Below are 19004 nucleotides of genomic sequence, written 5' to 3' on the forward strand. Positions count from 1 at the left end.
CTTTTAAATACCCATATATTCCTATTTAAATCAGTGTTCTGTTTGCAGTTATTGTAATATGTTGGGAGGCAAAAATGCTCTAAGACATTTACTTGTGTTTTATGCAGAAATATTAAATGCATCACTTAGGTTTCCATCTCCCAAGGTTGGAAGTGTCTAATTATTTAGAATATGCATGAACACAATAAATATTCACTATTCAGTCAGCTAATTAATTCAGTACTTCACTGGAGCTGGTTTTTATTGGCTTCCTGTGAAGGTTAACATATTTTAAGGCTCACTATGACAACACTTTGAAAATGTTCAACTGGGAAATTAATAAAGGGCATCTTTGGTGTATATGTAGCATTGAAAACAGGTTCAATTTAGTACACGCATATATTTCATATTGTATTGAAGGGATTTAGATGTGAACTCAAATCAAAAGCACTATATGTATGTTTTGCTTTTTAGTTCCCTTCCTAAAAAGTCTGTACCTTGACTGTAAATCAGGTTTATACATTTTAGGTCTAGAATATATTCCTTAACCCAGTTGTGTTAAGTAATTTACTTACAGTGCCTATGTTTAAATGCAGTGTTTTTGTTCAATGTCACCTTAGTGTTCAAGCCGCTGTTTTGTCTAATGAATGTTAGCAGGTAACATCTGTAGTGCAAGGTTTCTGGATATCTTCCAGGGAACATCTAAAATGAAATGAAAAAAGGTGGCATGCAGATTTAGAAAGGGCTACTAACCTCCACCTCCTGAGGTATGGAATGTCAAGGAAAGCAGAAAAAAGGATAGACAACAGAGAAAAAAAAAGGTTAGTAAAAATGTACATTTGATTATTTCAAGTCTTACTTTCTACATTACATAAGGATATTGCTGTACATCCTGCAGTCATGTGGTTTCTGCTAATTGCTATGATTTGTGTTTTTTTGTCTGTGTATTTTCCTCTCCTCTTTTGTAAGTGCAGGAATAATATGAACCCAGAGATAATAGCTGTTTACAAGAGCTTTTCAACAGTCAACAATAAACATTTCCGCGGATTGCTTCTCAGATCTGGCAAAAGTCCTGATTGCAGATTCGTATGTTGCCAGGAAATGTTATTGAGGGTTGCTTCTCACCGATGTCAAAACACCATTAATAATGCAGAAATAAGGCAGATAGACAATGGCCGTTAAATATTAAAGCACAGGCTATATTTTTATCCTAAACAAGCAAATTACTTAACAAAATAATACAACCACACCCTTTCTAAAGCCTATGGTCAGTTCCAAAACACATACAGAGTTGTAAATTATCAGCTTACTTAATGGAAGTGTCACAAACATTCTTGAATGCTACAAACAAATAATTTTTAAAGTGTATGCTCTTGATGAAATGCTAAGGTGTAAAATATCTATAGGTGTAGAGAATATATCATTCTATGCTATATCCGTTCAACAGGAGCTGCAGAAAATCATATTTAGATTACTTAGCATACAGGTAGCTTAAATACCAGTGGTGTTGCTGTAACAGGCAAAAGGCTCTAGTAATGTGTTAAGGTTTTGTAAACAGTTGCTGAGTGAATTGTAGATGCCTTCTTAAGGAGGAATAACCTTGACTGAAGGTTCTCACCAGCAGGCCTTCAAACTGTAAAACTACTGCTGTATTATTTAACATGCTTTTTGTATTAATGTCAAACAGTATCAGTAAAACATCCTGCCCAACAGGAATGTTTTAAAATCAATATTGTTGTAGAGAAAAATAAGAGTTTTAAAATTCAAGCTGCCGTTTAAAAATGTGCTGTTCTAAAATAAACAATTAACTTGTTTTAAAAGGTGGCAAGCCTAAAAAATCCAGGCTAATATGTCACCTCGAAATACATTTTTGAAATGTGTTCATACACTAAAACATCTGCTCGGTATATAACTGAATAAATATCCTCTGCAAACAATAATTTATCTGGCAAGTAATGATCGCTGCATCAGACTTTACAGGATATTAGATGACATTCATTTTGATGCATCCCTCAATGTGAGTAAGAATAACACATGTACATGCAGTTAGACCACAGTTGGTGCTACTATACAGTGTATGTCAGAGATTGTCCCCTGGTGAGCCAATATATTTGAATCCTAGCAGGGTGGCACCATGGAGGTTAAGGACACCCGCCAGCCAGACCCAGCAGATTGCCTCATTCCCATGATAAGACTAGTTGCTTTGACAGGATCTAACACCAGTCCAGACAGCTACAGTGTATTGACTCCCTGATCAAACAGAAGACAAAAGAACACTGGAGTTGACGATGCAAAAGTAATTGGAATCCTTGTACCAAAGTTGCAGCTGTTTGCAATCTGAACTCCTGTTCAATCCAGATAGCTGAGTGGAATGATATTAATGGTCAGGCTTGGACCACAGAGGTCTCCAATCCATACCACAGAACTGTCCTCGTCCCTCTGTTGTCACGATTACTGTAACATGCATAGTCTAGAACAGAGACCTTGGACGATGGAACCTAACTGCCTACACTCCCCCAATCACAGTAGATTTTAAAGCCCATTTTAAAGCACACAGGCAGTGCTTGGGACTATGCTGGATTGATAGGATTCCAGTCTCCAGTGCTGTCAATACAGTAAACCTCATCTCTCACAAGCACTACATACACTACATGAAATAAACAGGATCATTTCACAGTATCCATTTATATGTTTTAGATATTCAAAGATGTTCTCTGCCACATCCTGCATGTTGACATTTTCTAAATATTGTGCACATACAGTCACCGAAATCTATAAATTTAGATTAGATTAGAATGAATCTTGGCCCAGACCTGTATACAAAAAAAATGAATTACCCTCAGTAAGCATGTTGTGCTAAAACAAGTGCTTTTAAAAGGGGCTTTTCGTAGAAACATCAGGGAACGTGGAACACGCATGAAAAACATCATTCATGATCTATAATCCAATGTTTGATGAAGAGCAGTCCTTTCGATGACCATACATTGCATGCAAAAATAAAAATGGAGACCAGTACATGTTGCCATTTACAAATTCAAATAGGTGCTCTTGGAAATAATGAAGGGTTGTAGTTAACGAAGCTCAAGGTGTTTAAAAAAAAAAAATGCATCGGCAGTATTTTACAAGCGGTCAGCTGTTTTTGTTTGTAATCACATGACCACACAACCCTACATTAAAAATTCCCACATCCACCTGCCTTTTCGTGTTTTAATTATAGCTTCTGTGAACTAAGGATACAAAAGATTTATGACAAATATAAAGCAATCATGTTTTAACACATTTGCTGATGTGTTCAAGTTTGAATATGTCAATTTGATTGTATTGCAGGTTATTTGGAGGGTGAGTAAAACTACAGGCTACATTTGTGTGTGCCACGTGGTATTGTTCTGGCACAAACGGTACTGTGTTTATGGTATATAGTTTTACAGAGTTAAATACAGCTGAAGTTCTTGATTTTGTCCCATTATTTTACATCATTTTTATCAGCTTCTCGTTTCTCCATCTGCTGTCAGTGACATCTCCACTATCCCCTGGGCTAGGCTTTCATGTTGTCTTGCTATCCAGCCTCCTGACTCACATATAAACCAGTGGCTATGAAAGCCCTGCTGTTACAATTTGCCATAGCGTGAGAGACCGGGTTTGCTCCATTATTATGGTTTTATAGTCTACATTGCAGTTCTTTCCTGAAGGTTAGTGCATATATTCCTGAGCTGCAGAAGCATTATCTGACCCAAATAAATGAAACTGGATATCGGAAAGGAATTTCAGCAAAGACATCAGCCCGTTCCAGCTGCACTAATCCATCACCTGCCATTCCACCCTATCGAACCCACTGTCATACTCGGAGATGCATTGTCTTGTAATATAATGAGGCAGGAGCTGAAATGCATTGAGAAGGGCACAGAACATACGTTACGGCAACAACCTCAATGGATCATTTTTTCTTCCGCTAGTAATTTAAACTAAAACTATTTGGCTGTCATTTAAGGAAGGAATACAAGGATTATAACAAAACACGCTGAAATATATTCAGGTACAATCACTGACCTCAGAGTGGGATGGAAAGGGAACGGGAAGAAAGTGATGTGAATACATTTAAGATTAAAAAGGAACCAAGCTAATTATTTTGTACTGAATCATTGTTACGGCCAGAAACAGGATTTTTATAGGCTGTTTTTATAATACTTGCTAAAGAGTGAAAAAGTGATTCATTATATCGGCGATCAATAAATGTTAAAAGCACTGCAAATGTAAAATGCTTGTTAAGACCTTGTTATTCCAGGGCCACCATCTGTAGAAGCTGAACAATAAGCTCTTTCTGCTACTTGGCAATGGCCTCTTACACTGCACTGTTACGCCACGCAGTGGCACAGCACAGGGTACTTCTTATGCTGGGCATTACTTCTAGCTGATTCCATCTTTCTAAAATGAAATCTCCATTGGTGATGTTTGCATATCCCTCACTGACAGTGGTTTTCTTACAGCCACCAATGATTATACTAGACATGATAATCATTACAGCTCTCTAGAAAAGTGTTCTTTCCCAAGTACTCATTTCTAGCCATAGGCTGAAACAAGAGCATTTGAGGTATTATACTAGAATTGTCAGACCTTAAAGACAACAAAGAGTCCTTTTCTCTACCTCGTCTACCTTTTTTTTATTTTTTATTCAAGCTTTCAGATTTACTTCTGTGATCAACATCATCTCCGAGTTTATTTCTGAACATATTAGAGGTACAAGGACTGAATCTCTTAAGATTTAAACGTTACTCCTTGTGGTTGCTAAGGAACAATTACTGTACCACAGTTCTATAGGTTTGCTCAGACAGCCTCCAGTGAAGCTAATTTCCTGGCAACAGGCTAACTGTTTAGTGCTATTCCCCTTTGGGCTTTAGTTGTTGTGTTGCTTTGGGGTATTTAGTCAGTATTTGGATCCATTTTAGTTTCCATGTATGCAATTCAATACTCATACTAATTTTTTTTTTAGATAGACAATATTTTCTAATACAGATTGTTAATACTGTATCAATTATAATTACTGATATGAAGAATTGTATTTTCAGATTGTATTGTTGGCTCTTATTGAAAAAAATGTTTCCGTGTTTGTGTACCTTACCAAAAGCAACCAATATTCTCACACATATACATTTCAAAAGACAGCTTTGTTTCTGACCTCTGAAAAGTAATGACATAATAATCATACATCATTTTTGTATTAAACAAAGCTTACCTACTTCGTTGATACATTCCAAATCTTTTATTAGTGATATTTGTTTGAAGAAAATATAGAACTACAAAACGTTTAATTTTGTATCCTGCAACATCATTTCACTAGTTCATTTTTTTTTTTGTATGTTTCCTAAACATTTCATTATTTGCTTGTAACTGAAATAAATAAAAATGTAAGACCTACACATAGGTACCTTTCATGGGATTGTTTGATAATTGACTGCTATATAGTACCCCCTTTTAACTGTTAATTTTCCTTGACAATAAAATCATTTGATTTTGTCATGTGTTGACTGCTGTATATTGTTGGCATCATAGACACAAACTGCACATTCTCACATTCACCCAGGTGAAATGAAAGCAGAGACTATACCATATGTGGGTACTTTCTCACAAAACAATAAAGAACACAAACAACACATACAAATGGTCTTGGGTGAAATGTGTTGATAAGTATGAGATATGAGAGACCGTTTTTTTTTTTTTCTACAAAGTAATATCTAACTTTACTGAATTCATGGCAACACAACATGCAGCAAAATACACAAAAATGAATAAATAATGAAATGATTTTCTGGGCTGGCTATCACTTCACTGATTTCTTTCTTTTTTATTTGTCTACCAGGGTTATTCAAGAGTGGTCCAAGCAAATGGAGCCAAATTACAATGAAAATCCCCAAAGACACTTCAAAGCAGATGTGATTTCATTTCAGTGAGCCAAAAAACATCACGTTGCTCTTAATTCTAAGTGCAAAGCACATATCTGTTTCTGATTTAATGAGGTGGATATCGTAGAAAGCAGTTATTTCCTTTTAGAAAGCAATTATTTCCTTTTAGTCTCTGGGATGTCAGGTTATAATCAGTATCACATGTACACGTACATAAGTACATAATACAAAATTATACATGTACAGTCAGTAATACATGTATAGTCAGTAATAATATATATATATATATATATATATATATATATATATATATATATATATATATATATATATATATATATATATATATATATATATATATATATATATATATGATGTAAAGTATAACAATTGTGATAATGAAGGTGAAAACCATCTGGAAAAAAAAGAAATATCGCTGGGTGTTAAAACAGGAAAGATTTCTAACCACATACATGCAATCGTGGTTAGAAGCTACAAATACATTTTCAATTGGAAACTCCTCACTGAACATGACTGAAGGTTCCATTGCAGTGCATTCTAAATCTATTCCCATGTCTGCGATATGCCTCTCTTCTTTCTTTTCTGGTTTTATGACAATTAAAAGTAGTCGCATTGATTTCTTCTGATCTGCAAACTGTCCATCAATAAAATGAAAATTAGGGTCAGGGGTTAGACTCACAATCACCTTTAAAAAAACTAATAGTTGGGGAAGAAATCAGAGCCACCTTCAGCTGAACAAAGCAAAGTAATTTCAATTTCCACAGCTGCTGATTCTGTTTTCTCAAGCAGTATCTCATTTCATTTAATATCAACTGGCAGTCTGCAAATTACTGGGTACCATTTGAGCTCCCTAGGTTTTAGATCTAGGCTTTTTCTTTTTTTTTTTTTGCATCTATTTTTTAATACATCACTACTACAGGTAAAAAAGGGATTGCTTATTGTTAACCTATGTGACCTCAATAAATAAATGAATCGACTGCTCCTAGACATGCTTACTTGGTATATATTCAAAAAGGGTAGTCCAACATAGCATTCCTCTGCTTGTAGAAACTCAGGTGACACCAACACAGCAAGTAAAATGTCTGTCATTCTGTTTCACTGCCAGGTTTTATCTAGATGGGTGAGGTTGCATAATAAAATGGGCCTCCTTCTGGAGTTTTTTAATTACTAAATCTGCTGCTAATGCAACATGGTGCTTACAGGTCACTCATTTGCAATGATTGATGCCATCTTTACTAGGTTTTGAAAGAATATCCTTGGAAGATAAACTAAATGTGCTTTCAAACTGCATTAAGTGTAACAGTAGAACCCATGGAAGTAGGTTTCATACAGAAGTTTATACTGTAGGTGTAAATGTATTTACATATAAGTTCTAAAATAAGTGCCAAGTACTGTGTTACCTTCCCAGCACCTCAGAAGTCTAAATAATATTAAAGAAATCTCTGAATACAGCTTTAACCATTAAGCAGAAATTAAGCAAAACACTGGTTCTGTAAGGGAACTCACTTTATACTTAAATCAAATCATATAAATACCAAGCATATTTTAAGCGATTCCCATGCCAGACTAAATCATCAATCGAATAGCTAGTTTGTTATGCGTCCCTCGATAAACAATGTCTCCAATGATCAAGAAGGAAAGGATTTATATCTTTCTTCAATCCACTACGCCCCTGCTTTTTTTGGCTTTGTTTAATAGGGGAGGGGTACCTTGAAAGGCGAGGCCAAAGGTCTAGAATGTAGTGTAAAATATGTATATTATAGTAGTGTGGTCTAGTCTGTTTTAATAAATAATCTATTTATACAGCATTTATAGAGTTTTCTAACTGAATTATATTAACAGCATGTGCATATACATTTTTGATAGCACAGATAATCTGGTAATTGCTGGGTTGTTGGTAACACTTTTACTGTAACACCTACCGTTTCTGCCCAAATCTACAACCACAACTAACCACATATATCTCTTTAGTTTCTACCTAAAAAAGAGAGTAGTTACAGACATCCTCAACAAGTCGCAATGACAGATTACACCCTTGCAACTCTCACGCAATGTTGCCTCACTTCTCACAGAGTCTCAGAGCAGAGCTTTGACCAGACTCCATACCTGTTCATTACATCCATTCAATTTGATATAGGTTACTCCTACTGTAGCGGAACCTTTTTTCTGCAGGTATAGGAACACTATATAGGTATAGGAACACTGCTATGAATTTTATTGAGCATAACAGTCGTGCATTTTAATTGTGTTACCCTTAAATGTATAAACCTGTGGGCTTATTACTGTATTTTTCTTGTATGTAGTAAAGTGTGTGAAAAAAATCGCCAATGGCTGAAAACATAAGAAGGGTTTATATAGATTTAAAGAGCGTAGGTTGAAGATCTGCAAATGTTTAGATCATTACAATAGACCCCACTGCCATATAATAACTGTTAAACACAGTATTCTAATGAGTATACAGTGATACGATATGCTTCCTTCTGGACTTTGCTGTTCATCTCAATGCCTATCTTGCTTCAACGTCATTAACAAGGTTGTAATATCAAAGTCACTGATTGAGTGTTTCAATTTGCAGCAGTCCATTCTGAGCCCTTTGATCAGCAAGAGTCTCAACAGGAATCGATGACTCTGTTTACCTTTTTTCAAAGTCATTCTACATCTAAATGCACAGTCTCATTAAATAACAAGTACCCACAAAACATTATACCAATAAGTGTTGTATTTGTGCTCTTTATCCTTACTAAATAAGCTTCACTGGCAATGCAGCTGCACTACAATGGTAAGGTTGTTTCTGTACTAAGAGGCATTGGTAGCACAAGGGCAGCTACAATGGTATTGCTAGAATGGATCCACACTGTCACAATGTAACTTTCCAATGATATCCTGGTAGTATAAATTAGGTTTGTTTACACCCATGTGGTTAATTGAGCACCACAGTAAAGCTATTCTGATTTAGAGGTAAAGTTTAATATGTAAGGCTGTTAATGGTTTTGAAACACAACAAGGGCAATGAATGTTCTTCGGTAGCAAGTAAAGTCAAATTGCATGTCAGATGTCAGTCTTCACTCAAATCCACATCCAAAGCAATTATTGCTGACTGAATCAAACCAAATGAAATTAGTGGGATACATACAAAATATTTAGAGGCAGATTGCATATAGCTGGCTTCACACTGGTGCCTGACAAGTCTCTGAAACAAGGAAATCAACAATAACATTTTAATCTGATGTATTCCTTCAGCTGAATGAAAGCGATTAACTATTCCACTCGGAGGCCTCCTCCTGCTGTGTGCTCCACTTGACTAAGGTTATTTCAATCTGTGTTCTGCATATCTATTACAGCCCGCACTCTGGCAGATTAGCATGAACACGAATACACTGACTTATACAAGGGACTGTTACTTACTGATTCACCACGTCTGTCTCTGCTATGATTCCTTGCTTTATTGAGGTGAGAGATTGTGGGGGACATGACAAACAATGTCATGTAAAGTGTTGCCCTCAAAGAGTTTCAGAAGAAATGTTTGGTTGATGGAGCTGATTTTTTAATAATAGAACTGTCATATTTGGTATGTGTAGAGGGACAGGAGACAGGATGCTAGTGGCAACCAATTCTTGTACCCTTGTACCACTGATAAGCAGTATTACCATATAACAATTACGTCAGACGCTATACTGCTCCATGAATAAAAAAAAAAAAACTTTGACTGGTTTATAGGCGCCCAGAAAATAAAAGCTTTTCCAACAAAAGCTGAGAAAAAAGGCTTAAATTCTGTGAACCTAAGCCAGCCATGTGGTTTCAAAGCACAAAGACAATAATCTTTTTTTTTTTTTGATAACTTGATAACTTAACTGCAGATCATAGTTACATTATCTTTGTTGAGAGTAAAAATACAATGGGTGTTATAGCAGCAGTAACGATGAAAACTGCACAATATCATTCAGAGGAGTGAGGAATTAAAGCCCCTCTTTGTTTCCATGCCACCTTGTCATCCAATGAGCTTAAACAATACTAAACAAGCTACTAAACCCTTTGCTAAATCTTTTCCTCCCTTCATGAAATTGTCTAGGCAGTACTATTCAGCAGCAAGCATTTATAAAAGGACTGATAGTTATTGTTTTGGGATATGCTAGATTAGCTATAGTGAGTAAAACAAACGAAAGGTGTATCCCACATTTTGCAGTAACAATGAGTTTTTATTACTCAGGATACATTTCTAAGTTAAGGTCCCCAGAGGTTTCCTCCCATTCTTCTGGTGTGTGGAAAGGAACAGGCTCTTTAACCCCTTTCTAAATGTTCATGTGTGTAGATTCAGCTTTGTCCATGACTGGCCTGTTGCTCCCACCTTCATTTGTCTGATAGTGTCAGCAGTGCTACTGAATAAAGGAACCATTAATCATCCAGCCTGCAATGCTCAAATCAGGTAATCTGAGTTAAGTTCATATTGTATTCCTTATATCGTTCTTGTTTTGTGGAGTTCAATTTGTAATTTTTACTGTACTATAAGTTTTATTTTTGTCTGTTTTTTCTGTATTTTTGCAATAACAGAATTTTACTTTGAAGGTGTCCTCTTTTTCTCATTTGATGAACCACACATTTTGATAACACTACAGTTGATAGGTAAGTTATCACATGGTGGAATGAAAATATATAAAAACGTTTATACATGTACAGTAGATAGTAGATAGATAGTAGAGATAGATTGATCATAAAAAAATATGCCTGCCTAACTTGCTTAAGTTCTTCAGTACGTTAATTATAATTTATGTATTAATTACATTGTATTGTTATATGAAACAAAACCACTGAACCAATAGCAATCAGCTATGTAAGAAAATCTGCCATTGTGTGGATCTTCTACTGTGTCATAAAAACAGTTTTTAGTTTAATTTAATCATAACTCAACAAAGGGCCTTTTAACTCTGATGGTTTCAAAAACAATTCTTAGACAGTATAATATTTTCTAAAGCCTGGAGAGCATTTCAAATTCAAAATAAATCAAATAAATAAATACAGCTGTAATCCGGTTACTTTGTGGGTGTCTGGTGGGAAGGGCAGTCGAGTTCTTGCGCTGCCCCAGGCAAGATGAACCACCAAATGGCAACTGTAGCCAACAGCTTGCAGCTGAGCTGGGCAGAAAAACAGCACACTCCTTGTACTGAGGGAAAAGGCACCAAGCCTGCCCTCCTTTCACAAAACACTTTGTTACTTCAAGTGCCATCCTTTACTGTTGAACACAAGAGGCATACAGAGAATTTTGTCAAGGTTGGAAAGGCATGCAGAAATGGAAAAACTGTTATTGAAAGACTGTCATGGCCCAAAGAACTCATTTATCTTCACAAACACAAATGCCATTTTAGCCACATGAAGGTATTACTAATTTAATTCATAAACATCTTTTCTGCATGGGAGCACGAGTGGCCCAACCAAGATTGCGCTTCCTGTGTTGTAGAGAACAGTGCCCCCACCAGCACAGTCTTCGATAAAGATAAAGCAGAAGACATGACAGGCTGCTGCAGCTCAGTTAGCATTGAGTTTTTCATATCCTGTCTGAACCTGAAACACAACAATAATAGTCATGAAAAAGTTCATATGCGGAAGCCACTTACCGGCAGTAGTTTTGTTTTTTTTAAATGCTTTTGAATATTCCCTTTTAAAATCTAAATACCGGCAGAACCGAAGACTACATCCCTGAGCACTTGTTGTAATAAAGATTGCATAAAGATTAATGGACTGACAACCTGAGACTGTCTGCTCCGTTTTTCTGTACCAGCCATAAACAAGCATTTTTCTGGAAGCAAAATCAAATATAGATAATAAAAACAACTGCTCACTAATTAAGTAATTAACCAGAAATTGCATTTTACACCTACATTTCACACCTCAGATGGGTAAGATAGCATGCTATTATAGTGTTGCCCTAACATCCATTTCTACATGTGTGGTCACAAATAAGACACATTTAAAGATTTTAACATTTTTCTTACACACTAGTTCATATTAGGGCTGCCAATTAAACGCAGTTAACTTATCCGATTGACGCGTTCATTTTTTGGGATATTTTATTTATTTTTTTTTTTAACTCGCGTTAATCGCACTCCTGTCTTATCCCACTTAGCATACTGTAATTCATTTTCTGGAGGACTTGTGAATGGGACGTTTATTTTTTTAACTTTCTGATGGTTCATTGGCAAGAAACATGGTTACTGTCACCTGTGTGTTAAATCTGCTTTCACTTCTCAAAATACACAAATAGTTTTTCTGCTACAGAACAACAACACAACAACAAATCAACAGAATACTCTAACCAATGCTGAGCTACCGTTTGCAAACCTGTTAACATTGTAGCTTTATTTTATTTCAATAACCACATTTATTCCAAATTATATTATTTACAATTATGGACAATATAACTGTTACTCAGTCAATGTTTTGTTTTAGTTAGGCAATTTCAAGTTATTAATAAAATATAATTTATTATTATTATTATTATTATTATTATTATTATTATTATTATTATTATTATTATTATTATTATTATTAGTTTATGAGTACATACAGAAATAAAATTGAAAATATGAGTAAATGTACTCTTTCTGTGCCAGCTACCCTACTCAAGCAGCCTTTAGGACTAGAATAATTTCTTTTTCACTTAACTGTATGCATGCAGTGCAGTGAAACTTTTCAGATCTCCCCCCTTTTTTTCTCTTTTCCTGCTTGCATCCTGTTCCCTTAGTCCCGCCTCTTCTCACTACTTATTGGCTTCTGTCCTCCCCAGGGCTTTGTAAAGCCGAAAGCTATTGGCTGAGCTCGACATACATTATACAAATGTGCCAATTAAAAACATCCTATAATTGGCACATTTACTTTCCAACAATCAAGACTTTAATTTGACAAGCGTTTTGTCGTGCTTCACTATCATAACTATCTATTATTATCATAACGGGGGTGAAAGTGAGGGGTACTGGAGGTCCATTGCCCGGGGCCCACAAAAACCTGCCGTGGGCCCTGATAATAGCCAATGCCATTTTAACGAATTAACAAGTTACTGAGTCGAAGAAGGGAACAAAAAGCTAAATACACCACCAGTAGTTTTCATTCTCTTTTTGAGCTGGTGTAACTCTAAACGGATACTTGCTATTAATTATACTAATTTATTACTGACAATCATCAAGGTAGTCATCACTCTTTCAGTAACCACTGCAAGCAACTAACGTCTGTTTTCTGTTTTAAGTTAAAACCTATTTACGAACTTAAATGACGAATCCTTGTCTGAGTGATCTGCTTGTAATGGCAACTGAAAAATCATTGGTAAAATCATTGGTAAAATCATTGGTTGATATCGTTGCAAAAAAGCCTAGACGATATCCGCTGCTTCTCTAGGTTTATTCATGCAATGCAATGCATTTTTTTTTTTTTTTAATTTGTTGCATTGTTTTATTGTTATGGAGAGGGGGCCCCTAAATGCATTTTGCCCAACCCCTCTCCCAAAGCCTTTCATGAAGTGATGCCCCTGACTGAAGCAGAACATTTTCCAGGCAGGGTGGAGTAATTTCCATTCATTAAATACAAAGCCTGTACTACTACTGGGGCAGTCTAGACAGGTATGTTTTGGCAGGAGAATCACACTGTGTGTGATAATGACCTAATTTCTGACTGTATGAAGGCAGGAAAAGATTTTGAGGATGCTGGACATGACACGCTGTTTTTAAAGGCAAAACAAGATTTTTTTTAGTAAAGGTTCCAAAAGAATTAAGAGAATGTGGACATGCACAAAGGTGCAGGGAAAGTCAAACACGCAAACTGATGGAATACTCTATCCAGAAAACAATGGGAAGAAAGAGACCCAAATTTTCCTGACACCAAAAGCGTCATGTAAAGGCTGTGGCAAAGTGCCCCACCCCTGGGCTATTTATTTGTGCTGTATGTTACGTGTAGTGTGTTAATGTTGGTGTATAGTCATTGGTACACGGGATATAAATGGGTCTGTGTAACACGAGTGTTTAAAATGTATATTTGTATTTAGGCACGAGGATTGCACAGCACTTCACGTGCAAGTAAAATGCAATAATATGTGAGCACGGGGAATTGCACTTTATTAATTCACGTGCAGTTGTACCGCGACTCCAATTGAATGATTGATTAGCAATCGAGTCTCAGTACAGCTGCATAAAAGCTACATGTTTTCACCCACTCTGGGCTGTGCGTTCAGTGAGTGGAGAATGGGTGTGGAGACAGAGGTAATATTAATAAGAATAATAACGTAAAGTAAAATATCAGCTCACCGTGTTTAGTGTTAGTCTGTTTTGTTCATCTCTTTGTTTTGGCGAATGTGCCGTGTCCTGTGTGTTTTTGTTTGTCTTACAACCGTTTATTTTCTGGCTGTCTGTTCATTTATTAAATGCTGAGCGAGACCATTCGCTCAGCTCCACCAGACTCCACCTCTCTCTGTCATTTATTTCCTGGTTCCTGTTTCTGGTCTGACGTCCCCCACTCCGGCCGTCTTTGTGACAGTCTGCCATTATCGACTTGCTCTGTGCCATCTATTGAAATGTTCAATACAACAGAACCCGGGGTTGCCTTTGCAACCACTGCACATTTTTCTTCTGTCCTTTCTTGTGTTTTCATTTTTGTAGCAGACCCTACACCTTTTTTGCGGTCTCTGCTTCCTTTGTGTTGGAGGGTTAGTCACAAATGCGTGTACAGGGCTACTTTGCGCAGGCACTGTGATGGATCTGGCTGCCGCAGATGCCTGCTTCATTGCTTTGCACCTAGTACTGTATTTTGATAGTATTTCGTCACAGCACTGCCATTTCAAACCAGACACCATCCCGTTTGCAGCTGGCTTGCCAGTAAAGTAGCTGCATGCTCTTTTGTTTGTACCGTCACAAAGGTTTTCGGGAACAAAAGCCAAAAAGCAATTCAATGGAGAAAGCAAACTCTCAAGTTCCATGGCTGGGTGCACATCTGTGTAAACAGGTGCAAAATGAAATGATGGAGGACTGGCATCATGGTAGGGATCAGTAATAAACACCCAGTCCCCTGCTGTTCTTGGCTCCACATCCTCTTCATCATCATCGCTGAGTGATAAGTCAGCATCACTGTCGCTGGTATTGAAATCCTCCCAACCAACTTCAAAATCTTCATCACTCTCATTGTTGCTCTCCACGTACGTTGCCATGTTTAGCTTTCGCTGAAAACTATATAAAAAATAGATAAAACACTATATATATATACATATATATATATATATATATATATATATATATATATATATATATATATATATATATATATATATTCCCACAGTATAGTCTTCTAAACGCCCACAGGTAGATTGGAATCTCTACATGACACGCAATTGGATACAAATGTCACCTGACCCTCCCCAACTTTCATTGCACATTCCACAGTACTAGCACTGCCTTAGTGAATGAAAACTGAAATGCTAGACTGAGAAACCGATCATAGAATAGAATGGGAAACTTGACGTGCGTACATTATGGTGTTGAAGTGCATACATCATGGTGTTGAAGTGGTTAAGAGTCTTGCTATAGTTACAGCAGTGCACCAACCACCCGGGGCACAGTACAGCTATGGCCAAATGTTTTACATTAACATGTTGAATAACATACTATATTGTAGTTTTCCATATACTTAACGAAAAACTGAGAAAATTCTAACATGAAATACTATTATAAATATCGAAACTATGTTCATATCTAATTATGTTTAATTCTGTCTCAATGCTAAGACTGTAGGCGATGCAAATCATTTGGAAATAGCTGTATCCTGTACAGGTAACTAAGGGGGAAGTTATTACAACCATGTTTTTACACACCCATAATAGCCCCTATGATATGAGAAAGAAAGCACTTGGTTAAAATGAGCATGCTTGCTGGAAAGACTAATCATGAATAAATAAATGGCTGGCAGGCAGCAATGGGATCCTCCAAGGAGAATGGAGTAAAGGAGTCCCAGTGGAATGGGGAAGGAGAAGCCCTGTTCCTCTGCATTGTGATTGTGAAAGCACTCTATTTTCAATGCTGCAGCACTGCCACACATGGCACGCACTGTTCCTTCTGGCATTGCTGTGGAACAGGTTGCTTTTTTAGCCATGTACAACAACTGAACTACACATTGCTTACCAAGGGAATTGTAATGGTGGCACCACCTCGCCATTAAAACTATAGAAACTGGGAGCATCCAACATAAAGCCTGCTCATATATGACCAAAGATAGCATCTACTTTCCTGCCTATAGTAACGTATGTCATGTCATTCATCTTAATTGATATGCCTGACATTTCAAAAGCCACCACAAACAGAAAATTATGCAATGGTAACCCTCAAACAGAAAAAGGTTTTTACTTATTCCTTCAGCAATGTGTAGATGTAAAACCATCTTAAAATGGTTCTAGCTGGTTCAATAATCCCATTAATCTCACCTGTCATGTTCATCTATTCCCAGTGTTGGTCTCAAATGTGCATTTTCTGAAAGCACATACTGTATCAAACATGACTTTATATTTGTATTAAGTGTTACCTGGCACCATTGAAATCTCCTGGTTTGCATATAATAGGGGAAGGGGTTGGTTTATAATAATGGGTGGAGAGAACTGCACTGACATAGGGAGTGAAATAGAAGAGCTGTAAGTAAGGCAAGCAAACTTGTTTCATTAGCTATAGCCACTTTATGTTGGTTGAAAACATATTGTTATTATTTTCACAGAAATATGCTTTCTAAGTTTTAAAGCCTGTCAGAACTAAGGCAGTGTATTTCACTCTGCTCCCAAGAACATGTCGATTTCACCTCCCACTGTGAAGTGACAGTAACATGAGTATGAATCAGCAGCTTTCTCCTGTCAACATTTGGAAACTATAAAAAGTATCTTAAACTTCCACAACCAGTGGGGACTACTCACCAAAATAGATTGTAACCTGTCTCATCTAATGGAAATGTGATCAAATTAAACACTTTATTGTGACTCTTCTTTTTCTTGGTCAACCCCAACATACTGAATAACATACTGCATTGTAGTTTTCCATATACTTAACGAAAAACTGAGAAAAATCTAACATGAAATACTATTATGTCTTCTGGTAGACCTTTGCAATATAATTGTGTAGTTTCTTTCATTACATGATGTTAAATAAAATATCGAAACTAATCTCCCTGCATCACTGCAGTATCAGGCAGTCTGTGAGAGTTTGAGGATGGTGCCAAGAAAGAAACTGTATTTGTATTAACTGTTTGGAATAAGGTATTTAAGCAGTTCTTTTATAGCTTATTATATCTTGTTTGACTGACTGATGTTCATTTTATAGTGGTAATAATAGTCATGATACCAAAGTACTACAGTCCTTTACTACATTACAGAAATTACCACCATGCTAAGTAATATTTATCTTCAGCGCTTGTTCGCTAACAAGCTGAACTATTTGGTAGCATTTTCACTCTCATCCAGTTGGGTTTGGTGCCCAACTGATAATGGTGCACATTGACCACTGAACTACAGGTCACCAAGGCAAAACAGGAAGGAAAAATCCAATATAGAAGACCAAACATATGTGTAATATATGGAAATATTTTAAGAACTGATGCATACATGTAAATTGTGTATCTCCATATAAATGTAATACTTCAGTTGTATAATATATTATTCATGGGACATTTTGTATGGATCATATTTTGAATATATTATTTTCATATAATTTATCATTTATTTAAACATGGTAAATACTGAATATACATATGTCTCTGAGCTTTACAAATAAAAATAAAAATAATTTTTAAGCAACTAGAATAAACAAATACAACATAAATACCACATCAATCCAATACAGCATCTAAATATGTATTGTTTCTACCATGATATAGGCTTTTGTTTTGATAAAGGACAACAAATAAAGCAAAACTAACATACTAATATGTTTTGATAAAGGACTCCCACACTATTGTTTTATTTTTCTTTTCAGGTTAGCCTCTATAACAAAGACAGAGTGTTTTTTTCCATCTTTTAAGAAATACAATTAATATCCCTTGCTGCTAGAACTATGTAATAATAGCGAAACGAAAGCTTGATGAATTATGCATTTGACTCTATAGTTATTCAGTTGCACTGAAGTAATACATAACCAGCATTATGCTCCACTGATAGTTTTACCAGCTCCCTCTCCAGATCCACATTTGCTATGATTACTTCTTTAGTTTCTTCAAATAATACAGCAAAGCCATCAACACCATGCATATTGTTAACTGAAACATGCCAGAATATCGAATTCAAGCTCCCCTGTCACTCTGAGTGGTCTTATTGCAAATACTCAAATTTTATGTTAATTTCTCTTAGAGAATCTGACAACGAGAGCTGAAAAGCTGCTCCTGAACTCCTGTTTGCTTCTGTATATCAAGAAACCCATTGAGGAATTGCACTAGAATCGCTCAAAATTATTACAAAAATCATAAAAAGGTAAAAGGACAGGAAACACACACAATTGAAGCTTTTTAATTAATATACTGGAACCTCTTAATAACCACCCCATCTCCAAATACATGAAAAAGACTAATGGATAAATCGGTTCCAAATATTATTAATTTACTACCAATGGGACTCAGTTGGACCCTTTTTTCACTGTACTCCCAAGAAATACATGACTGCCCACATAACATTTAATACCATCCATTATTATCCACATTATTATTGTGTAATATATGAAGCTTTATAAGCTCTTAAAATAGAAAACTGATTTTTTTTATCTTCTCTCCTACACTCCTCAACACAACCGGGCTCTGAGAAGATCATTAGCGATGCTCCAAAATTGCCAAATTAATCTTACTCCAAAATAAACAATCATACATTCATTCTAGATAAGATTAGATATTGGCTTCATCCTCCTTTTGCATGTGTTCCAATCTGGCCACAATGGTGAGCCCATACAGATAAGATGGAAGATGGAAGATAGAAATTTGCTTTTCTAATCAACATTTGACAGCTGCATTGTGTGAAAATTACAGGTGTGTTTTCTGCAGTGACCCTTGATTTGTTAGAGTAGGTAGTTTTGACACCTATTTAATAAGAAGATTTTTACTTCCTTTAGCCTGTTTTCT

At 36.1% G+C, this 19004-nt stretch overlaps 1 protein-coding gene across 2 annotated transcripts in view; it reads right to left on the bottom strand.

The window, feature by feature from the left end:
* The window catches only part of LOC121325830 (testican-2-like), a 42778-nt gene that overhangs the window by 19462 nt on the left and 4312 nt on the right, over positions 1–19004 (bottom strand). The window contains exon 2 of one of the 2 annotated variants that reach the window (XM_041268916.1): positions 733–741. The exons of the other annotated variant lie outside the window; for it this stretch is intronic. Coding sequence (XP_041124850.1) covers positions 733–741 — 9 coding nt within the window. The remainder of the gene's footprint in view (positions 1–732; positions 742–19004) is intronic. 2 annotated transcript variants of the gene reach the window in all.

This window comes from Polyodon spathula, chromosome 13 (assembly GCF_017654505.1).
Source record: "Polyodon spathula isolate WHYD16114869_AA chromosome 13, ASM1765450v1, whole genome shotgun sequence".
NCBI lineage: Eukaryota > Metazoa > Chordata > Actinopteri > Acipenseriformes > Polyodontidae > Polyodon > Polyodon spathula.